Genomic DNA, 16876 nt, shown 5'->3' on the forward strand with positions numbered 1-16876 from the left:
TCGAAACAGGTTCAACTCACAGCACCCTAGTCTCCAGGGTTGCCCGTACAGGCCCGGCCTTATCTGTGACAAGAGTTTGGTGATTATATATATATATATATATATATATCAATTCCCTGATACTACTGGTACTTGTAACTTGCCTCACATGTTGAAAAAAATTATCTTTTCACAATGAAATTTTGGGCAAAACAGTGTGACATGCAAAAGAAATTCAAATTTTAAAGTCAGTGTGAACAGTACACACAAAGTAATAAAATACTACAGAATTACAAGCCCTGTGCAAACAGGACAAATTATTTGACCCAAAAATTTGCTAGTCTTACCTAATTCTGCCAGAATAGTATTATTATCTGCCCTGTGAGACCTCTGCTTTTTCACTAACTATTGTGACTTGTCAGGCTACAGGTCAGGCTGTGCAAGGCTCTTCTATAAAACATGCACTCAGAAGGGCCAGAACAGAAGTCAGTTCTGGCAGTAGTTACCAGACTAAGGATAAAACAAAGGGGAAGTAGGCTGAAAAAAGTGTCTCTAAATACTGTGCACTATTGTCATGGCACTTAAATCCTGTTCCTTTGCCTTTTAAACCTTTAGCAAGATATTTGAGAATTATTGCAGCATAGCTATTTTTCAGTCATCTCTTCTAAGTAATTACTAGTAGAGGTGAGACCCCAGTGTAGCCTCACTTCTAATTAGAAGAGATATGTGGGATTAACAGGTGACCAAGGGCATAATATATCATAATAGTCTGAATATATTCAATATTTGATCAACCATCGTATGATTCTGGCTGGCCTATATGCGGGTGCGGCTATACCCGATTTAGACCGCCACCAATCATGATTAATTATTAATTTATACCTTCAGGGGTTTTAACGACAGTGTACCAGTAATAAGAATAACATGGCTCATTGAATACATGACACCCAGCTGGCAGGGATCAGGAACCAAGCATTCTGGGTGCCGCTATTGGAGATTTAACTATAACAGCCATGGCCAGCGATGCTTCCCCTCACAGCAGCCCCCGTCGCCATGGTCAGCGGTCTTCAAATGGTGTCCCGGCTTCTTTCCCTGTGTGCTCTGTCGGCCGTCAGCTCCGGGAGCATGAGTGTGGTGCGTTGTACCGGTATTTCTGTCGGCGCTGACTCGTCTTCTTGTTTAGGATGCTCAATCCCAAACCCCATTACCACCGGATTGTCCCGCTTGCGCCACAGGAATTGTACCCCTGCACCGCGTCTACAACCCGACGACCGGCGACCACGCATACACGTCCGAGTTTCCCCTTTTCCGTATTGATGCGGGCCCTGATGTACCCCGCAGAGTCAACGCGACGGAAGCGGTCGCGATGCCGGGATATGTCCTGGAGGGCAGCGCGGCAGGCGTGTTTCTCGTGCAGCAGCCTAACACCTACCCGCTACTGAGGCTGTGGGCGGAGGGCCTGGACGACCACTTCTACACGTGCGTCCCTTTAGCTTTTTCTTAGAAAAGTCGTGTGCTGAACCGGCCATCGCGTCGTTCACAGGATCTTCGAAAGTCAGGCGCGCACGGCGATGCGCAACGGCTACGTCATGCAGGGCAACGCGGGCTACGTATTTGACTTCCCCGCGTGTCAGACGACGGGCATCCCGCTCTACGAGCTCTACCTCGCGCGCACGCACGACCACTTTTACACCAGTGCGTACACTCAGAGGCGTCACCGGCGGTGTGGTTTGCTGACTTTTGCTCCTACAGCGTCGGCAGCGGAACGCGCGAGCGCGATCAAGTACGGGTATCAGGATTTAAAGATCGCGGCGTATGTTCCCGTGGCGGGCGTCGTTGCGGAGAATCCGTGGTGTTGAACAGGTTGCAATTAGAAATAGCGTCAAAATATAACATCTACGAGAGACGTGCCGGTGGTTGGATAGAATTATCCCCCGTTAGCCTCCGTCGAGCAATCACCGTATCTACATGCGTCCAGAATTCCTCAGCGGGGTAAAGGCGCGCCATTGCCCAGTGAGAGAAGTACTCCGAGAGGCGCATTGCGACGAAGCGCACGTCATCGGAGGCGGAAATGAACTGCTCAGTCGGCTCATACGGTGTGAGCACCACAAGAGCGAGTAGTTTTTGGGCCACGTCGTCCCGCAGAAGCTCGGCGTAGATGTTGGACTGTGACATTTCATCGAAGTCAGCCTCGCTGTCGCCGTTCAGCGCAAAGTGGGTGAGCGACGGGATGGATAGTACGGCCTTGCACACCGCGATTGCAGTCTCGAATCCGAACGGGAGGTCGAGGAGCTCCAGATGCGTCAACTGTTGGAAGGTGCGATGCGTGCGGAAGTTGGGGAGGGTTGCATCAAACATTGCGAGGACGGGAGCGTGTAAATGGCGCAGCGATGCCGATGTCATCTCGAGGGTACCCAGTAGCCTGTTGCCCCAGATGATGTATAAATTCTCCACCCGCGAGCATACTTCCAGGATAGCCCGGACGTCCGGTCCGGATATTTCCACCGCCATCACGTTCTTGACGGCGCGCCGCAGGAATTCGTGCCCCTTGCGCGCTGCGACCTCGAGGAAGACCTCCATCGGACACGTCGGCAGCACGGCCGCGGCTCTGGTGGTGCCGAAGATCAATGTGTGGTACAGAATCGGCTCCACCCTGCATTCAAGTTGTAGTGGTGAGTCTGGCGGTATTGAGTGAGGTTTGGGACACACCACTCTCTGACGCGCTTCGATACGAGCATCAGGGTCGGGACGAACGGCGGGCATGCGCGGGCGGCAGTCTCGAAGATGGCCAGTTCTAGTTCAGGGGGGAGCACGGGCGGCGGCGCGGAGCGAGCTTCCGACATGTGTGCTCTTTCCTGTTGTCAACGATGGTAGCGGAAGAGAAGCTGTGGCTGCTTACGTGTTGCCGGCACGCAGAGGCGATTGACATCAATCTCTGACGTCAGCACATCCTTCTTGTCACCTTCCCTCATCCACGCCTCGGATGTCACGGTTTCACCGCAATGTGTCTTGTCGCTCCGTGCCAGTGCTTGTTGCGGCGGCTTCCCCCACCGATCTATAGTGGCGATGACTCGGACGCCTCCCTGTCGATAGAACCCAGTATCTCAATCGGAAGGGCCCGGGTTCAGGGAGGACATACGTGCGTCCGCAAGCTTCTTTCAAGTATGTCCAGCTAACATCATCTTCCAACATCTTTCAGAGTGTTCTCCTATGTAACCTACTATTAGAGCAGAAAAATGGCAGAAATGGTGAGTTTTCGCGAGGGTGACATTCATTTGACGCTCATTTGTTTCCTGAATCTCTCTCGCCTCACGACAAATGGTACTTAGTGGCGCATATGACAGCGGGACGTGCTAATGAACCGGCAACGTAGGCTAATCACCACCCGCGCGCCGTCTATAGTGACATTCCGGTCCCTGGAATCAATGCTTATAAGCGGCAGTGGCGGAATCTACGAATCCCAGAGATCCCCACGTTCCTCTGAATCCGGTCTCTATTCGTGCATCTTTGTCCAAGTCGAGCATGGCCGCCAGCAGCTACCGCTTCGAAGAGCCGCTCCCTTTCCGCGGTCGGGACGGGCCCTCACTCTCCGTGCGTCCCCCTCCACTGGTACTCTCACTCCTTGTTCCCTACTGATACTTCCCAGCTGAAGGGCACCGTTTCCCGGACCACCCTCGACGCGCACCTCTTCGGGGAGTTCCCTGTGATCGGCCGCGTGGACCTCGCGGCGCTACGTGGCAACCTCGCGGACGACGTCTTCGCTGACTTCGCTGTGGGGTCGTTCGTCGGCACGGTGGCGTGCTCCGTCCGAGACGACTGGCTGTGCGTGTCCCTGAGGGGCGGGGGGATGGCGGGGATGGCGCGGTTGTTTTGCATCTCGTGAGTTGATGGCTCTAGTGCGGGTCTGGAGCTGATGGTCCGCGGCAGGGAGAAGATCCAGGCAAAGCTGTGACCGGCGTAGCCTACTTTGTTTCCGCATATCTGGACTTCCGGCTCACCTGGAGTTCTTGTTTGGACAACTGCTTGTGGGGGACATCTTTTCAGTTCGTTTCATTAATAGTAGTATCAAAACATGGAGAGCATCTGCTCTCGAGAGGGAAGAGATTGATGTCAATATGATCGCCGAGCCTAACACGTGTGACGTAAGCACCACAGCTTCTCTTCCACTTCCATCTCTGTGGCAACCACCAGCGCAAAACAGCCTGGATATGTCGGAAACTCCCTCCACGCAGCCACCCGTCCTTCCTCCTGAACTAGAACTGGTCATTTTCGAGACCGCCGCCCACGGATGCCCGCCGTTCATCCCGACCCTGATGCTCGTATCGAGTCGCGTCAGAGAGTGGTGTGTGTCCCAAACCTCACTCGGCACTGCCGGACTCAGCACTCAGAGGCAGGGTGGAGCCGCTTCTGTACCGCACGCTGATCTTCACGGCGAACAAAGTCTCGAAGATCGTGTCGGCCTCCCTGCTACCAACCTGTCGGGTGGAGATCTTCCTCGGGGTCGCCGAGCGCAGGGGGAGCGAATTCATGCGGCGGGCCGTCAAGAACGTGATGGCGGTGGCGATGTCCGGCGCGGACATTAGGGCCATCCTCGACATATGCTCGCAGGTGGAGAATCTGTACGTCATCTGGGGCAGCGAGCTGCTCGGTGCGCTCGAAAGGCCGGACGGGTCGACTGTGGCCTTAACATCGCTGCGTCATCTGCATGCTCCCATTCTGGAGCTGCTGGACGTGGAGTCCATTAACTTCAGCACGCATCCCACCTTCCGACAGCTGACGCATTTGGAGCTGTTTGACGGCCCATTCGAGCTACCGAAGGCGCTCGAGACCTATCGAGCTGTCTTATGCATCCCATCGCTGACGCACCTCGCGCTCAACGGCGACGGCGAAGCCGACTTTGACTCCTCCCAATCCAATATCTACGCTGAGCTCCTACGGGACGACGCCGGCCGCAAACTCCATGCGCTGGTGCTGCTCACCCTGGATGGGCCGACCCCGCAGCTCACGTCCGCCTCTGACGACCTGCGCTTTGTTGTAATGCTCCTCTCAGAATACTTCCCCGACTGGGCCGCTGCGCGTCTATACCCTTCCGAGGAATTCTGGACCCGCGTGGACGCGGTGATCGCTGAACGGAGGCTGACGGGGGACAGTTCCATCCAGTCACATCTCTCGTAGATCGCCCATACTTATTCAAACAGCTGCTAGTCAAATATGAATGAGAATAGACATGTACTATAGTGTGTACTGCTGAGAAGCCCTCATGGTATCTTCTGTTAGCTATATTCTACTGTACATAAACGGACACTATATATACATTCCTTTCTTTTCCTTTCTTCATTCCGATACCCAAACGGCGCACACTCATTACCGATACGCTTGGCAACGGGGTGTGACACGTCAGTTCCTTCTTGCTCCGGAACTGACGCGTACGTCCCGCTGCCTTCCTCTCACTCGTTACTTACAGTTTGTAGACCTTCGCTAACAGGTCAATATAAAGAGTTCCTTCTTGCTCCGGAACTGACGCACCTTCGCTAACATCTTCAATCTGGATTGGAGGTCGTTCAACTCGGCCACACACCCGGCTAGTACTCCATAAACTCGCGCGCAGCATCCCACTCCCACCCGTCCACAGTCCGTGAAACCACCTTGCCCGTGTCGGAGTCTCGCGTAAAAACATAGCTCACCGGCGTCCGAGTCCCCACGGCCACACCAACCTCGAGCCGCGCGAGCGGAGGCAACAACCGCTGCATGACGGAGTTTCCGAATTTACGCGCCTGCGCGGGCTTATTCAGGGCGTACATGTCGAAATTGTCGGCGACGATCATCGTGAGCGGGCCCGCTGGCCGTTGGAATTGGAGGACGAGGGACTCAAGATGGACGAGTTGGTGGAGGTTCCTCAGCATCTGCTGCGCCTCTGCGACATGCTGTAGGTGACGGTCCCAATAAGCCATGGATGGGTAGGAGTTAGAAAGTACGCTTACCGTCCCAGGGGTGCCACACGGCGCATGCGTGATGGCGAGGTGGCGCAGCGTCGGAATGAGACCAGCGACGAGGGGGATGTAGCTCGCCCGCCGGCGCGAGGGAGAGCCTAGGCCATGATCAATGATCACGAGACGCTCGAGGGTCAAGTCGTGGATAGCCACATGGGAAAACGCGTGAAGAAGGTCCTCTTCCAAATGAGAGTCGCTGACATGGAGATGCAAAGTGCGCAGCGCGGGGAGGATGTAGCCTAGGTTGAATGCCGTGGCAGTGGTTTCCAGAACCTCCAATGTTGCGAGATACGCGGGCTGCTCGCTGAGCGTGTCCGTGTCGATAGGGAATTGCCATTGGTCGGGGATCGACAGGATACGCAACGCCGTTTGATTCTTCCAGAAATCAACGTCAGGTCGCGAGGGGGTGGCCTTCTCGTTCAGGAAATCAAGCTGCAACCCAGTGCAGTGGAAGCGATCCAGACGAAACGGGGCCGCCGCGATGAGCCAGGACCAGTAGCACACGCTCTCCCAGCTGCTATTTTGGCGAGATTCGATGCCGGCGGTGGGGAAGCGGCGCGTAGGGTGGAGGATAGAAAGATCCTTGAGGTTGACGCACAATGTCAATATACGCGCAAGGTTCACGCCATCTTCCGTCTCCAAGTCGCGAAGCAGTCGAATGGATAGCTTTCCCACCAGCGACGGAAGATGGACTCGCCGCTTCATCACTTTGCACCACGCCCGAAGAACACGTCGCGTACACTCAGTCAAGTCGATAGCACGATAGAGAACACGCTCGGCTTCGAAGCGGGTTGCGTGCGAGACACGGCAGAGGGCGCTGAGAGCCGAGGTGGCGGCAGAGGTCGCGATGATGTGGATGAGCTCTGGTGGACATGGAGGCATGAGAGAAGCCAAGGTGATGTGGCGGTACGGTGACGGTCACCTTGATCCGATGGTGCGGACCGTGCGGTGAGACATGTGGGCATCACATCGTCAAATATATATAACACTAGAAGTTGATGTAAATTCAAGCGGCAAAAGTTAGTCAAGAAGTACAAGTTTTTGAACCAATTTTCTTCTGCCATAAACAAATAGTTTTTGAAGAGTAAACAGTAGATTTTCTTGAGATTTTCTATCAAACTTTCAGCAAGAGGAAATTACTCTAGCAATGTATTCAGTTTGTCTGTCACATGTCACAGTAGTTATAAAATTCGAAAAATCTTTGCATGTCACACCATTTTGCTCCAAGTCCTCTCCCAAAAAGGCAATTTTGGGCATTTCCGGGCGCCGGAGGTGCCAAGAACTTCTTAATCAGGAAATATTTCGAATTCATATTTTCATATTAAATGTCACACTACTTTTGGCATCTGAATTGAATAAAATGCGACAATACTTACTTCTTTTGAATTGATTCTTGCAATTCAAAGACCAATGGGTTTCTTTCCAGTTTTTCTGTCAGAAACCAAAGGAATTCTTTAATAAACCTTTGATTTTCATCACTAAACAAATTGTTTGCTTTATGAAAAAATAGACAACCTATTTGCTTTTTTTATCTCCGAAACCCCTTCCAAAATCAGCAATTTCCCTTTGGAGAGTTACTCTATAAAATCTTATGTTTTCTTACTATGCAAAAACAAGTTGTTTTTGGCAGAAGAAAATTTATTCAAAGAGTAGTATTTTTTAACTTACTTTGACAGCCTGAATCAAGGGGGATGTCACATGTCAGAAAGTGACAACAGGGATGGTTGGTCAGTCCCCCCTCTGGAACCTTAAAATTCTTTTTTAGAAACTTTTTAGCTAAATGGCATGAGTAAACCCCTGGGTATTACAGGCCTACTCATACCCGTACCTGCACAGCCACCATATCCATACCCCATGGATATGGGTATGGGTATGCTACTTTAATTGGTTAAGACTAATATGAAATTTCTGCAAATGCACTTGAAATCCTATAGAAACTCTGGGCTTTCAATAAATGCATAGTTTAAAACCAATTACATAAGATAACTGCTTACTTATATTGCATGACTACATAACCTGGGTCCACGGGTAGGTGACCCAAGGGTACATGGGTAGGTCTGACCCATGGGTTGGGCCAACCCATACCATTTCCCACTCTCTATCCAAGTCCAATCTAAGGCTATTTGTGTACTGTAGTATTTTACTCAGCTTACATGTCACGTGTCACACTTGCCTAAAAAATTCGATTTTTTTTTTTTTGCATGTCACACTGTTTTGCTCAAATTTGTGTCCCAAAAGGGCAATTTATGACGTTTCCAGGCACCTCCGGCGCCAAGAGCTTCCCAATTAGGCTGTAAGGGCAACCCCGGAGGCCTGAGATCAAGGTCCTAGTAGGGGAGGATCCAAAGCGTGAGCATTGGTAAGCGAATACAAACGAAGCTGACCTAGCAGGGGAGGATCCAAAGAGAAGAAACTCTAAGGGTCCGCCTGCTAGGGAGCTGACTATATACTGCTTGTCCGTAGCTGCCGCTGTCGGGCACAGAAGGCTTGGGCGGCATCGCAGGCGAGGTCCCAGGGCGACCGTCGAGAGGGCGTTGACGGATCGGTGATTGTGCGGGCGAGATGGAGGGCCGGACCGGAGTTGGAACCGGAATCGGACGCGTCTCCGGGCCGAAAGGGAGGTTCCCCTGACATAGGCAATAATTCGAATTCAAATTTTCATTTCAAATGTCACGCCATTTTTGGCATTCAAATTGAGTAAAATACTAACTACAGTACTGTTCTTGGTTAATCTACAACTGTAGTATAACAGTATAAGTGAGTGAACTATCATTGCACATGTGAAGATATAATATTAGTGTCATTGTATAGGGCATGTCGACTTTGAGATTTCATAACTTATTTGCATAGCCCCAGCCAGTTACTCTAGTAGGAAATGAAAGTTCTGAATTTACAGTGTGAAGGCCACTATCCATGGAATGAGTATATAGTTTCTCTGTATATATATTTTCCACATAGCAATACTATCTGTATTTATATGCTGTAGTATGGTATACAATTTACATGCTACAAATGGCACAATATTTGATGTGAAATTTGGAATTATTTCCTTATGAGGAAGTTCTTGGAGACGGCGGAAATGCACAAATTGCCTTTTTAGGATAAGCTTTCAATTAAACCCGTGTGATATTATCAAGTGAACCAAGTTCCAAAAATCTAGATATACAAGATCAAGCGTAGGTACCACAGTTACAGGACTATACATCGGTTTGTACAAGAAAAAAAGCATAGACAAAGAAAGCAACCGCACTATATTGTTGAGGAGCGGCCCGCTTCGTATAACTATCATCAATTCAGCATTTCCCTCCGGCAGACATCTAAACGAAAGACTCACCGACGGGCGGTCCGACTCCGGCGGTCTGCCCGGCTCGAAGCGCGAGTAGTCCAAGTAGACACCACCGGGCGGTGGTGGCGGCCCGCTGCGGTACGGCGGGTACGACGGTGGCTGCCCCTGGGCCTGTGGTGGCAGGAAGGGAATCGCCAACGGTGCCTTAGGCTGCGGAACCGGTCGTTGTCGGGGTGGAAATTCAATCAACACGGCCGGTGCAGACTGCGCTGTCTTCATCGGTGGCGCCACGGCTGGTCGCGGCCCATCGGCCCGATTCGCCGACACCGGGGGCCGGCCGATGAAGCTGAGTTGCAGGCCACCCCCGGGCCCGGCGCCGGCACCCAATGATGACGCGGGCTTCTTGCCTGGCTTCGGCCGCCTGTGGGGGCTGGGATCGCGGTCGTCGACAAGCGGCCTGTCTCTGAGAGAGAACGAGCGGAACGCGGCCTGCGCAAGCAGCTCCGCCGATTCGCGATCTTCGTCCTCGCGTGGGTCGTACTTCCGCACTGGGCGAGGCTCGCTTAGTTTGCCGGAAGGCTGAAATCGCGCGCTCGGCCCTGGATAGCGGTCATCACGGTCGTACGCTGACGGTGCTGCGGCGCCCCGCCGACCCCTGTAGTCATTCTTCGGCGGCGAATAATTATCCTCCCCATATGCTCCCTCCTTGGCACTGGACTTTGCGTGCTTTTGTGGATAGTCGCCGGGGAAATCGCGATAGGATGGGTTTTGTGGCGATTCAGGTGGATAGGATGAGTAATGCGCTGTCGCCTGGGCGCCGGGATGCAGATACCCCTCACCTTTCGACGGTGCGGCGGGCATTGGTCGGGTACCGGCCCGGCCCACCGGTGTCCGAGGCCGGGCTGGGCGCTCCGCTCCGGAACCGCCCGGTCGGCGCATGCGTTGGCCGATGGGCGTTTTCGAGCGCTCGATTGCAGGCGAGCGCGCGCGATCGATCAGGCTTCCGAGCTGGCCCTGGCGCGGGCGGGGAAACACCGGCGGTGGCGGCGCGCGTGACTGGGGGCTGACGTACTCGCGATGCTCGTCCGCCCAATCCTCCTTGTCCTCCGCATCCTCGTCGACGACGTCCACCTCCCGCCAGTCCGTTGGCCCTGCGAGTCGGGGGGCGTGTGGCATTCTGGAGCCCGATGGCCCGGGATATGAAGGGCCCGCCTGAGGATAAGAGTAGGAGTAGGATGCGGCGGGAGGCGCTTGGGCCGTGCTATGGTAGCCGCTGGAGTAGGGCCCGCTGGAACGCGGCTGGTGCGGCTGCCCCTGACCTCCGAACGCATTCCAGTCGTAATTGCCATGCGGGCCACGCGGGGGCTGGTAGGCCATGAAGGGAGAGGACAATGTGTGTAGCCAGCGGGGATCGCAGAAGAGTCTCAAAAGCAGACGCCCAGGCGCCCGTAGCGCGGGGCTAATACTTACACGCCTGTCGCATGTACGTGCCGAGCTAAGACCGCCTCTCAAGTCAAGAAGGTGTGATGCTGCATGGAAACTATGCATCTGCCTTGTGTTGTGGCTCACAGTAGTTTGAACTTGAAGCATAAAGCGGTCTGGAAGTGTTCCACCAAGTATTTGGGCAAGATGTGCGGGGAGCCATCAGATGTCAACCGGTGTGGCACAAGTGTGGCGTCCCTGAGATTCCGATAAGCGCCGGATCCACACTGGCATTGTGTGGACATGTGGGAGCCGGGCTAGAAGGCAAGAAGCATCTGGATTTGGCATAAGCGCATAAAATGAATGGACTGATCATGAACCAGTACACTTATCATGTTGCCGGGATAGTGCTGGCCAAATATGATCATATTATTCTGAGGACCTAATATATTATAATCATATCATATTCCGGGATAATATATTTGTAGTATAGTATAAATACTGTATGGTCATATTCACCTGCAAAATATGAATATATTATGAATATATTCCACTATAATCAAGTATGCTAGTCTCGACTCTCCAGGGTAACTTTATGGTCTTTTTAGGGTCTCTAACTCCACATCAGTACACCCCAAACTTGTGATGATGTCAAGATTATATCACTATTAAATGTTCTGAGATATTAGTGTGAAATGTCAGAATGACTTTCCGAAAATATACCAGGCAAATCCAAATACCATGTCAATTGACAGTCATTTGATACAATCTGATGATGTCTACTTGATATCCCAGACAATATAACTGTCACCTTTGCCCTAATATACTGGTAAAGTATTCATATATATTTAAATTTTATAATCATTGATAAATATTATTCATTTTTAATTATATCTTATATATGTCTTATTCCCACTATCAAATTCCAAATGAAGCGACCACAGACTTAGAATTGTTGTATTGAAAATACAGTTTATGCTTATTGACCTCCGTTATTCTCCTTCTCTGCCCCATCATCCTCATCATCCGACAGTTGAGCATGTGTACGCTTGCGTCCAGTGGCCGTTGGGTTAGTCACTTTGATATTCTCAACATGTGGAGCCAGTTTACGAACCCGCTGAAGCCACGCTGGGCTGTGCGGACCAATATCTGTATCCAGCTTGACCTCCGGATTAAGTTTCCCATAGTTCTTTACATCATCTTCAAAATTATCCTGCAGCGCACTAAAAACCAAATCAGAACCAATCATCAAGGATGGTAAGAACACACTAAACATAGACACCGGCGTCATCATCCGAGCGAAGCCCATGCAGCTTGGCATCGAGGTGCTCCCAGAAGTCTCGGCCATTTTTCTCGACAAGCTTGGTCCGCTAAACTGTGTTGAAGGTGTATTCAGATGCATGAAGAGATTCCACACACCATAAGAGCAAGACGCCAAAGAAGTGGAAGTGTAATCGGGGCCTCGATGCCCCAACCTCCAACGATACGACTTGCAACGCTGGCCAAATCCCTGGAATCAGCACCCGATTTTAGCGTGCTCTCGAGCTACAAATAGTCAGCGTGATTGCCAGAGACAAGCAATCGATCGCGCACCTCAGACTTGATGTGGTTGCGATCCACAGAGAGTTGGTGACCGACAGCGGCCTCAAGGGCCTTTTTCGCCGCGAGTGTTGCATCTTTGGCAGGAATCTTAGGAACTTTTTGCATCCTGGATGTTGGGTTTTAATCGAAAAAGGGGAGTAAAGGACAGACTGTTAACGCACGATAACAATTAACTTGATGTTCCCCTTGTAAAACTGGACGTTGGGGTCAAGAAAGAAGGCGCAGCAGTAATTCCGAATCTCGGTCTGTGCAAGTCATTCAGGTAAAGTCAAAGAAAGCTCGAGGGCACGCACAGCAACATCACCGTTCTTTTTGAACTCCTCTGCCTGAGATTGCTGCAGGAGCTCTGTCATCTCGGTGACCTTGTTGAGAAGTTGAAAGACGGCGAAAGTTTCAAGATTCTGTCGCTCATGAACATTTGTTGCCTGGAGAAAAGGACCAGTCAAGACAGTATCAATGTATGCCACTGTCTCCGCACCTCACAGATTGCCATGTAATCACGCTCGAGCTGAGGCATCAGTTTCTGGCGCTTGAGGTTGCGTTCACCAAAGCTGGCAAGGCTGGGGACCCGAAAGGTATGTTGGGCAAGTGCAGAAGAGTCTCCCCTGGACCACGAGATGTCTGACTTTCGGTTTGTTGCCCAAGACCTTGCCCAGCGCGATGCAGAGCAACGTGAAAACCCAGCTCATATGGCTGCATCTATGCAAAAGATGTGGGTAGCATCCTAGGGGGGTAATGCAAAAGATGAGGGCAACTACTTAGAAATTAAATTAAATAACACTGTTTTCTTGTTTGTGGCTGCTATATCAAGGTATCAGTGATGGGATCAATGGCATATAGGTATGTTGATCAATGTGGAACGATTTTTGATTGCCATCAGAGCTTTTGATGACTGCATCTTGCTACATCAACCTTACTTAATCGATTATTAATTTTTTGGTCCCTGGGCTTATAAGTACCAAATATAATATTACGAATATTCGGCCCAAAGAAAAGGTGATTTATCTTCCTATATGTATTTTTATATTAGTCATATCTCTTGATTCCAGTGAGAAATTCATGAAATCCATCTGTCACAACATCTTTTGCATTACCCCCTTGGGATGGTACCCACATCTTTTGCATAGATGCAGCTATATGTACTGGAAAACCGGGACCCAGGAATGACAGCCGAAGATCTCCGCCGAGAGTTTCAGTGGATACTTGCAAGAGCGTTGGAGGGGGGAACGGCCGTTGGAGGATGACGATGGACTTGGAGAGGAGATCGAGCAGGAACTGACCGAAGAAGATGCAGAAATTATTGAACCAGAGCCGTGATACTTCCCATACCCAAACCGGACGGTCAGTGATTACAGACGCTTGAATTGGTGAACTTATATTGTCCAGGTAATGCTGTTAGATACAGTGGATAATTTACCTCGATGTCGATTTACTGGAACCCAGATGTCACTCATCCTTCATTTGCTGAAGCATCTTGGTGCCCGCAATGTACCAACACTGAAATCCCTGCGAAAAATTCCAAAGAAAGTACACGAAGAATTCTCTGACAAACCTGTCAAGATTACCGGCAGCCTTGGCAATATCTTCTATATGAACGACATTCGCCATGCCATTGCCCGTGATTTCAGTAACCCACTTGTGGTGCCACATCTGCATCTATACCCCGAAGAGGTGGATAGGATGCGCATCTCTGAGCGTTGGCAGGCCGGGCGGCTATTTGAATATACAGCTGAAGAACTGACACCCATGTATTCCAACGGCCGTCGAAGATGGTGGATCAATGAGCTCGCTCAGCTTCAAAACGGGGACTTCGTTATTCCGACGACGTGGATTATGCGCAAAGGCAGGCTCACCTCTGATGCCCTCTCCGTTGTCCGAACGGGCGGAGGGCCTGTGGGATTGTACTGGTGTTGAGGTCCAAATTAATGCGGATAATCTCGACGCCGACTTCGACGATCTAATGGGCATGTTTGACAGCAACATTGTCTGGACGCAACGCTCACATGAACACTTGACTCAGATGCCAAGCGACTTTCGCAAGCTGAGTGGAAATCGCGACCTATACGTTGTTAGCGTCTCAATCTGGATCGACGACGTCTCTGGAAATAAATCAAAACAGTACAACAAGTTCATGATGATGCTGGGGCAAAATACCTCGATTCCCGGACGAATTCTGAAGCAGGAGTTCCATGTTAACTTCATGGCCGCTTCACAAAATGCATCCACCGCGGAATTTTCGGCGGCATTGAGGGACTCGATACGAGCGACTGAAACCGATCCGATGATCTGTTATAACGCAGGGACTCATCGAGAGGCTGCAATCATTTTGCGGGTTGTAGACGAGGATGGGGATAATCCACAACAGTCTGAGGAAGCAAGCCATATGGGCTGCAACTCAAACCATCCCTGTCGAAAATGTAAATGGGGCGGAACAAGAAAGGAAAAGGAATCCGGACCAATATACCATGAATGCCATACGCCGGGTATGCCGCGAACAGCAGCCGAAATACAGAGTGAGTTGTTAGAGCAACTCCACATGGCAACGAGCGGGAGCACCCTTGCCATGATTGCGAAACGCCAAACAGAGACTGGTACCAAGGATAAGCTCACCCAGTATTGGATTGAGCAAGTTCTTAAGCAAGGTGCCATGAAAAAGGCCGCCAACCCGGGACGAAGCAAGTCTGTCATTGCTCTTGAAGTCCAACAATGGCTTGATTCGCAGCCTGGAGACAAAGTTAATCCATTACTCGATATCAAAGGTCTTGATCCTGCACGCGACACACCTGTCGAAATTCTCCATACCATCCTGCTCGGCGCTGTTCGATATGTGTGGCACCATTTACACACAAAGCAATGGTCCGATGAGGACCGACACCTGCTTGCAATCCGCCTGGAATCGACTGATATCAGCGCAATGAACATGCCCCCGATGCGGGCTGCTTACAAGATTCAGTACCGCAACAACCTGATTGGCAAGGATTACAAGGCCATAATGCAGGCGTTGGTGTTCCATGTCCATGGCATCTGCACGCCCGAGCAATTTCGGCTTGTGAAAGCGACAGCCGACCTGGGTGCTTGGGTCTGGGTTCCGGAAATTGACAACATGTCCAACTATATCGCGCAGCTCAAGACGGCAGTGGCGAATGTGCTCGATGCATGGGACGCTGTCGATCCACTTAGCATCATTGTCAAAATCAAACTGCATCTATTGGCTCACCTACCTGAAGATGTCGAGCGGTATGGGCCTCCCATCCGTTTCTCGACTGAGACACATAAAGGATACAATGCCATCTTTCGCATGTGTTCCGTCAACGGGAACAACCAGGTGCCAAGTCGAGATGTTGCAGCTAAGTTCGCGTCAATGGCAACCGTCAAGCACATTCTTTGCGGAGGGTACCAGCGGTCTACACTCGGGGAATGGATTCAATCGGGTCCAGAGACACGAAGGTTATTACTCACCCAACCCTGTCTTTCAGCGACATCTGGGATGGGCCCCAAATCCAGCTCCAACACCTGGTTTTGTCCGTTTTTTGGGTGTCAAGACTGCTCCAGCTCTTACATGGTCGGAGACAATGGCCAAACGATATTGGACTGTGGAGACAGAACCGACACATGCGAGCTGGCGACGGGGTCAGTATGTCATCGCCCAAAGTGGAGACCGCGTAAAAGAACATACTTGGGTCTTTACGAGGGACATGGACCGTAACCCTGTCCTTGGGCGCGTGAAGGAGATTGTCGGGGCTGCTAACTCGGCAATCGTAACACTCGAACAGTTTGTGTGCACCGAAACCCGGCATCCAGACTTCCAATGGCCAGTTGTCCGCCGCCCAAACGGCTCAGAAATCACGGCAGGGAAAACATCATTCTTCGTTGTGGATGGGTTGGACCTGTTGTTCTCCTGCTCCGTCCAGCACGACTGCAAGAAAGCAGGCTGTCGTCCATCAGTTGTTGGGAAGCAGAGGCAGGAGCGGTGATAAGCCGCAGTCTGGGACAGACCAGGAAACGACTATTTTTGTCGATTTTGTTGCTCAGCGCACGTCTCAGAGTTGACATGAGTCCCGAATGGTCAACTAGGGAATTACCTGCACAGGAACCAGTCAAACTCCAGTCAAAATCTATCAAATCGCTCTCAGTGATTCCAAAATATTGACTAGGAAAAGTTCGCAGAGCCCGTTCTACGCTAGAATCTATCCAATTCTACGCAAAATACCCAAAGGGAGTGTATTCTAAAAGGCATATTCGATTTGGCGCTCGGTGGAGACTCGAGATCGACTTCTCCTAGATAAGGGACACCCCTATCTCTGTTGGTATCGACGACTGACATCATTGGAACGTGGTTTCGGATCATGCTGGAGGGTCGAGAGTGCCAAGGGACGGTTAAACGGCGAAAACCTACTCAATTGACTGGGGCCTGGACCTGTGATCAACGGCGACTCTAAAACACTGTCGAGGAACAGATCATCTGAACATTGGAAATGCGCCAGGAGAGTTGGGAGAACCACCGCTGAGGCCATATGCACAAGATACGAGTTATGGGTGTCAATCGAAAGCTGGGAAGCAGAGCTATCCACTTATCCTACTCAAGATCGAGGGATTC

At 51.1% G+C, this 16876-nt stretch overlaps 6 protein-coding genes across 6 annotated transcripts; 3 read left to right on the top strand and 3 right to left on the bottom strand.

The window, feature by feature from the left end:
• Window positions 1-1002: 1002 nt before the first annotated feature.
• On the top strand, window positions 1003-1838 carry MIND_00568500 (uncharacterized protein; the record flags this gene model as incomplete). The annotated part of the gene is made up of 4 exons (XM_037362452.1): window positions 1003-1113; window positions 1163-1458; window positions 1523-1674; window positions 1732-1838. The coding sequence occupies 4 exons, from the start codon at window positions 1003-1005 to the stop codon at window positions 1836-1838; spliced, it is 666 nt and encodes a 221-aa protein (XP_037220373.1).
• A 37-nt stretch (window positions 1839-1875) lies between these two features.
• On the bottom strand, window positions 1876-2822 carry MIND_00568600 (uncharacterized protein; the record flags this gene model as incomplete). The annotated part of the gene is made up of 2 exons (XM_037362453.1): window positions 1876-2632; window positions 2689-2822. The coding sequence occupies 2 exons, from the start codon at window positions 2820-2822 to the stop codon at window positions 1876-1878; spliced, it is 891 nt and encodes a 296-aa protein (XP_037220374.1).
• A 1272-nt stretch (window positions 2823-4094) lies between these two features.
• MIND_00568700 (uncharacterized protein) lies at window positions 4095-5154 on the top strand (the record flags this gene model as incomplete). The annotated part of the gene is made up of 2 exons (XM_037362454.1): window positions 4095-4321; window positions 4374-5154. 2 exons carry the CDS (start codon window positions 4095-4097, stop codon window positions 5152-5154), a joined length of 1008 nt encoding a protein of 335 aa, XP_037220375.1.
• Window positions 5155-5561: 407 nt separating this feature from the next.
• MIND_00568800 (uncharacterized protein) lies at window positions 5562-6851 on the bottom strand (the record flags this gene model as incomplete). Its single annotated transcript, XM_037362455.1, has 2 exons — window positions 5562-5903; window positions 5961-6851. 2 exons carry the CDS (start codon window positions 6849-6851, stop codon window positions 5562-5564), a joined length of 1233 nt encoding a protein of 410 aa, XP_037220376.1.
• Window positions 6852-9218: 2367 nt separating this feature from the next.
• Window positions 9219-10632, bottom strand: MIND_00568900 (uncharacterized protein; the record flags this gene model as incomplete). The annotated part of the gene is made up of 2 exons (XM_037362456.1): window positions 9219-9251; window positions 9304-10632. The coding sequence occupies 2 exons, from the start codon at window positions 10630-10632 to the stop codon at window positions 9219-9221; spliced, it is 1362 nt and encodes a 453-aa protein (XP_037220377.1).
• A 3090-nt stretch (window positions 10633-13722) lies between these two features.
• MIND_00569000 (uncharacterized protein) lies at window positions 13723-16253 on the top strand (the record flags this gene model as incomplete). Its single annotated transcript, XM_037362457.1, has 3 exons — window positions 13723-14027; window positions 14074-15604; window positions 15756-16253. The coding sequence occupies 3 exons, from the start codon at window positions 13723-13725 to the stop codon at window positions 16251-16253; spliced, it is 2334 nt and encodes a 777-aa protein (XP_037220378.1).
• Between the last annotated feature and the right edge of the window lie 623 nt (window positions 16254-16876).

The sequence above is a fragment of the Mycena indigotica genome, assembly GCF_014461135.1.
Source record: "Mycena indigotica strain 171206Taipei chromosome Unknown Mind.scaff0005, whole genome shotgun sequence".
NCBI lineage: Eukaryota > Fungi > Basidiomycota > Agaricomycetes > Agaricales > Mycenaceae > Mycena > Mycena indigotica.